This window comes from Rhinatrema bivittatum, chromosome 19 (assembly GCF_901001135.1).
Source record: "Rhinatrema bivittatum chromosome 19, aRhiBiv1.1, whole genome shotgun sequence".
NCBI lineage: Eukaryota > Metazoa > Chordata > Amphibia > Gymnophiona > Rhinatrematidae > Rhinatrema > Rhinatrema bivittatum.
The window spans coordinates 22,298,023-22,304,430 of NC_042633.1; the positions used below are offsets into that span (position 1 = coordinate 22,298,023).

The 6,408-nt window shown below is 48.5% G+C and overlaps 1 protein-coding gene across 1 annotated transcript; it reads right to left on the minus strand.

Moving 5' to 3' along the window:
- Window positions 1-2,679: 2,679 nt before the first annotated feature.
- Window positions 2,680-3,982, minus strand: LOC115080685 (galactoside 2-alpha-L-fucosyltransferase 2-like). The gene has a single exon (XM_029585043.1). It carries the CDS (start codon window positions 3,948-3,950, stop codon window positions 2,856-2,858), a length of 1,095 nt encoding a protein of 364 aa, XP_029440903.1. The 5' UTR covers window positions 3,951-3,982; the 3' UTR covers window positions 2,680-2,855.
- Window positions 3,983-6,408: the final 2,426 nt, after the last annotated feature.

Below are 6,408 nucleotides of genomic sequence, written 5' to 3' on the forward strand. Positions count from 1 at the left end.
ATTTGTTACCAGCACTGAACACTGCCTGAAGGAGGTGGGTTATATGCACTGCTAAATAAGTGCTGCTCAATAATTTTGGCGTGACATGCGAGTAGATTTAACACACGTATTTTAGATGCATTTACCCTCCATAAGTCAGCTTTTGCGCCTGTTAAATCGGAGATTTTCTAACATGTGCGCGGCAATGAAGTGGCCACTTTTTCCAGTTCATCTACAAGTTTGCCCAGTCCATCTGCAGGTCCTCGAGAGCCTCCTGGCTCTTCAGCCCACCGCCCCCATTTCACCCACACTTCTTTTACAATCACTCACTCCTGATGCTGGGCAGACGTAAATGTACATGAGCAAGCTTCCAAGTTTACGTGCATAAATTGCTCTTAAAATCGAAACTTACTCCCATAAGTGCTGGCCAGGCCCTGGAACGCCCGGGCCCGTCCCTGCTCTACCCGTGGGCGCTGACAGACGTTGAGGTTTCTGAAATAGCATATAACTTGTGTGCAAGCGTAACTGGGAACTTTTGAATCCTGCTCACCCTGAGATTTCTCAAGATTAGCGGGGGACGGGGGAGCGGCCATTTATCACTATCGTTAATTATCATTCATATATTCATAATCATTGTTTTAATCACCAATTCATCACTATTATTCAATCAGTATAATCAGTATCAATATTTAATATTAATCATCATTTCATCGGGCAGACCAATGAAACCCTGCCCAACCCACCCACCCTGAGTTGAAAGTGAGCTCTTACTGTGCTGTATGTAGGGTCATTCTCTCTCTCTCTCTCAGGTTGGATATTCAGGTTACAGCTGAATTGGTATTTGTGGGACTTTGCTTTGGAGGTGATAGAATATAAAAAATTTTAAATAAATAACTAAACAAACATAGGAAGGAGAGGCGAAGGGTGGGATTCTGGGGGTAAACTAAAAATGGGATTTTGCTAGCTCAGCCACCCAGTCAGTGTACAGTGGAGGAAGATGATCAAAAACTGTCTTGGATAAAAATTGCTAGCCTACAGGCAGTCATACTGTATGGCTGGCAGCTTCTAGACATCCTTGGCAGTGTGGACAGGAATAACTGGACAGACTGGATGGATCAATTGTTATTTTTCTCCTAGGACAAGCAGGATGGTAGTTCTCACAGATAGGTGACATCATCAGATGGAACCCCAGCACGGAAAAGTTTTGCCAAAGTTTCTAGAACATTGACTGGCACACTGAGCATTAGGGATGTGAATCGTGTGCCCTATCGTCTTAACGATTGAAATCGTCTGGCAGGAGAAGAAAATCGTGTTTGGCACGATTTTTTAGTTAAAAAATCGTTTTTTCCGATTAGTGCGCACTAAGGGGAGTTAGTGCGCACTCACCATGAGTTAGTGCGCACAAACCATTGTTAGTGCGCACTAACAGAACATGATACAATTTGACACTTTTCAGGTCAGTTAAGGTCAGTTTAGGAATGAATATGTTTTCCTATTGGCTGCCCTCTTATTTATTCATGTTACCAAGGTTTCCACTGACAATATAAAATTATAAAGCAACGCAGACAAAATTAAAATGTAATAAAAATTAAAAATAACCAAACCTGAACAAAAGGTTTCTAGGAGCTTTCTGAAATTTTTGATAAAATTGCACTGTTGCATTTCAAGGGGGGGGGGGGGTGAGTTCCAAAATTCTGAGCCTGCCACGGAAAATGAACAGTCACGTGTGATCTGAAGGCGTGCCCTTCTAGGAGGCCACGCTGTGAGGAGCGTAAAGAACAGGCTGGTTGGTAGAACTTAAAGGCTGGATTTTAAAACCCCGGCACGCATAAATCCTAGGCCTTACGCGTGCCGGGCCAATTTTCAAATGGGCCTGGCCACGTGCGTAAACCCCGGGACGTGTGTAATTGCCAGGGCTTTAAAAGGGAGCAGTCCGGGGGTGGGGCAGGGCTAGAGGCACCCGGTACGGCGGCCATTTGCCACTTTGCCAGGGAATCGCGTGCTGGCAGGGTGCCGGCACGCACAACTTGCTCCTGCTCCTTTGCAGGAGCAAAAGGTGAGTTAAAGAAATGGGGGGGGGGGGGGGGGCTAGGATAGGGATAGTGGGAGGGTAGGATAGGGGAAGGGAGGTTAGGGTAGGGGGTTGGAAAGTTCCTTAATTGGAGCGGACTGGGAGGGAACTGGGGAAGGCCCCGATGTGTCGCCATTCGAATTTGCTAAATTATTCCCCACTTTATTTATTTATTTATTTATTTAAGGTTTTTTTATACCGGCATTCATGAAGCGCTCACATCATGTCGGTTTACATAAAAAACAGGGGTGCAATGAATACAAAAAAGAACATAGATAAACGTGAAGAAGAGATGCAGTTACAATTAACAAGGACTATTGAACTGGGGAGGAGGAAATAAAGAGAGATAGAAGAAGTTAATTATATACAGGTATACAATATATACAGAATACAGTATAATATATATAGCTACTGTGTAGGATATTTTGCTGGCGAGGCGTATTAGTTGGAGTTCGGGAATGCTTGCCTAAATAGCCATGTCTTGAGTCTTTTCCTAAAGGTTAGGAGGCATGGCTCATTTCTGAGGTCTGGGGGGATGGTCATCACACTTGCGCGTGATGACCTGGAATTTTATAATATGAGCACGCCAGCGCGTGCATGTTATAAAATCACACTTCCATGTACGCACATATTTTTTGAAAATCTACCACTAAGCAAGGAATTTGCCCAAGGGCAAGAGTCATCATTGATGAGCTTATATAACGTCATGCCAAGTTTATACTTGATTCATTCAGAAATATTTCCAATAAATATAACACAGTTTCTTAATTTTAGAGTATTTATAGTATGGAAGTAGTTGTTAGTCCTATGTAGATTTTGAGTTTTTTCCTGGGGGTGCCGCTTTCTTTGCCAGTTCAAGGAGAAGAGGTGATAAGTCAGCGGGGATCCCAATCCACTCTGGTAGGAAGGCAGCATCGTAATGGAAGACGTTCATGAACGGAGAGTCTGGTAGAGTGTAATTGGTGAGGTAAATGGTCTCCCCTCTAGCCAGATAGCTTGCCCAGTAGCCAAACGTGCCAATGGTCATGATGGTATGGTTGCAGTGGGCAAGAAGGGCGAAGTCCTTCCCAGGAGAGGACTCCATCCCATCCCCAGAGAAGTAGACGTCTCCTCTGGAGGTGTTAATGTTCTCCTTACACCACTGCATTCCATTGCTGGTCACCACAAAGATGGGTTCCTGATATTTATTACGGAAATAACCCATTGCCTTCTCTAGGTAGGCCTTGTCTGCAACCACCCCTTTCCATTGGTTGGGCATGATGTGGAGGTAGTCCCCCCTTCGCACGTGGACCCCGATGAAGGTGGCATTACTCCTGGTCCCTTTCACTTTCTCTAAATACTTGTTGGCCTCATCCCTGATGAAGTCATGGAAGGTGAACTCTTGGAAGATTTCCTCTTGAATGTGGTGGTAGAAGGTCCATGAGCAGGGGGTGCTGATAAGTTTCACATACTTCCCTTCAATGTGTTCATACTCCTCCGACATCCAGTCATGGAGGTTATAGTTCCTCCAAGGAATCTTATCAACCACATCCTGATGGAGCACTGGTAGGCTGATCTTGAAGATAGGGGCCAGCCAGTTGTGCATGGCCTGCAGTATGTAGGCCTTATGGCCATTGAGCTTGGCCAAGGCATACAAAGTGGCATACTCTCCCATTTGGTTGCCAAAGCGACCGACTGAGTTCGCTGTCCAAATGCCACCACTTTTCTTCTTGGTCTTATATTCCTCTTTCTTGTTATTGTCCTCTCTGGTTTGGGACATGGGGCATTTGCATAGTATGGATGAGGCATTCAGGAGTGCTCTCCTTTGTTGATGGATCCACTTATTACTGATTTGAATGATTATGGACAAGGAGAAGACAGCCAGAAAAAACAACGCAAGCATGTAACAGTTCTTGGACATTTTTAAAGCTGCAATCTTCCTCTTCACCAAGATCTGCGGATGGCCTAGGAAAGAAAAATTGAAAACATAGCTGGTCACATGACTATATAGTTACAGCCAAGATTCCAAGGAGAATATGAGGAAGAGCTAAGCAAGTCATTATCTTAAAAATGGAGCCCTCCACGCCTGAATGTCGGCCTGTCCTGAATGTGCTCTTGTTGAAAACAGGCTGTTGACCTCAGACCTGCAGAGCCAACTTAGCTGTGGAAACTTGATCCCTGTCTTCCCTGAGTGCTCCTTTTATTTCCTGGTCATCTAGAAATCCACATATACTGTGATTACTCTTTTTTCTTTTTTCAAAGTCTGTTGCGGTCTCCACCGCTTCCCCCCTATCCGCTCTGCACTGTGCTTACCTACAGTGGTGGAAACGCCGCTCCCGCGGCTCTGCCGGCCCTCCAGGGCGTCCGCCATTACCAGCTCATCTCCCTGCTGCCACGCGCGCGCGTGAGGACGCGCACTATGGACGCACAGCCGCCGGGAATTCTGGCCCCGCCCGGGCTAACGACGCCACGCCCCAAGCCTGATTTAACCGGTGTTCGGTTACCGTCTCATTGCCTTGCAACGAGGGTCGCTACTGGTTAGTAGTTCTGAGTTGCGCTTCGCTTGTTCCACGTTCCTGACTTGACTTCTGCTAGTTCCTGACTCCGCTTCTGCCTGCCACCTGCCATTGACCTCAGCCTGTTCCTGACTCTGCTTCTGCCTGCCGCCTGCCATTGACCTCAGCCTGTTCCTGATTCCGCTTCTGCTCGCCGCCAGCCACCGACTATTGCCCGTGCCTGATTCCGCTCCTGCCTGCTGCCAGCTTGATCTGAGTTCGTCTGCGTTCCTGCTCGCAGGTTGCTTCATCTCACGGCACGCTACAGACTCTGTTTCTGCTCACAGTCGGTTCCAGTTCTCAGCACGCTACAGACTCCGTTCCTGCTCACAGCTTGCTTCAGCTCATAGCACGCTACAGACTCCGATCCTGCTCACAGTCTGTTCCAGTTCTCAGCACGCTACAGACTCCGTTCCTGCTCACAGCTTGCTTCTAGGGATGTGAATCGTTTTTTGACGATTTAAAATATCGTCCGATATATTTTAAATCGTCAAAAAATCGTTAGGGCCACGATACAATACCAATTCCCCCGATTTATCGTTAAAAAATCGTAAATCGGGGAAGGGGGAGGGCAGGAAAACCGGCACACTAAAACCCCCTAAAACCCACCCCGACCCTTTAAATTAAATCCCCCACCCTCCCGAACCCCCCCCAAATGCTTTAAATTACCTGGGGATCCGGCGGTGGTCCAGAACGGCGGCGGTCCGGAACGGCCCCCTCAATAGGATCGTGTTGTCTTCAGCCGGCGCCATTTTTCAAAATGGCCGCCGCAAAATGGCGGCGGCCATAGACCAAAACGATTCGACGGAGGAGGTCGTTCCGGACCCCCGCTGGACTTTTGGCAAGTCTTGTGGGGAACCCCCGCTGAACGACCTCCTGCAGTCGATCTCCTGCCGGCGCCATTTTCCGTACGAAAACGATTCGTGGCAAGAAATCGCTCCCGGAACCCCGCTGGACTCCCAGGAAAATTTTGGCCAGCTTGGGGGGGCCTCCTGACCCCCACAAGACTTGCCAAAAGTCCAGCGGGGGTCCGGAACGACCTCCTCCGTCGAATTGTTTTGGTCTATGGCCGCCGCCATTTTGCGGCAGCCATTTTGAAAAATGGCGCCGGCTGAAGACAACACGATCCTATTGAGGGGGCCGTTCCGGACCGCCGCCGTTCTGGACCACCGCCGGATCCCCAGGTAATTTAAAGCATTTGGGGGGGGGTTCGGGAGGGTGGGGGATTTAATTTAAAGGGTCGGGGTGGGTTTTAGGGGGGTTTAGTGTGCCGGCTCACGATTTTAACGATTTTTCACGATAGTTTACACACGCAAACGGCAACAATACGATTCCCTCCCCCTCCCAGCTGAAATCGATCGTTAAGACGATCGAGGACACGATTCACATCTCTACTTGCTTCAGCTCATAGCATGCTACAGACTCCGATCCTGCTCACAGTCTGTTCCAGTTCTCAGCACACTACAGACTCCGTTCCTGCTCACAGCTTGCTTCAGCTCACAGCACGCTACAGACTCCGTTCCTGCTCATAGCTTGCTCCAGTCCACAGCACGCTATAGACTCTGTATCTGCTCACTATCTGCTCCAGCACACGCCGGACCCAACTAGCCCACGGACTACAGCATTCCTATTGGACTACCATATCATACTCTCTGCCCAGGCCTTCTTCTACTATAGAGACTCTCACTGTTCTCCTAAGTCCCAAGGTTCTAGGACCCTACGGGCTCCTCCTGGGGGGTTCCTGGTTCCCGGGTGAAGACCTCTGCCTGTGGCTCCGCCTCCCGACCTGCCCTATCATTGGGGTAGTTCGGCCCAAGGGTTCAC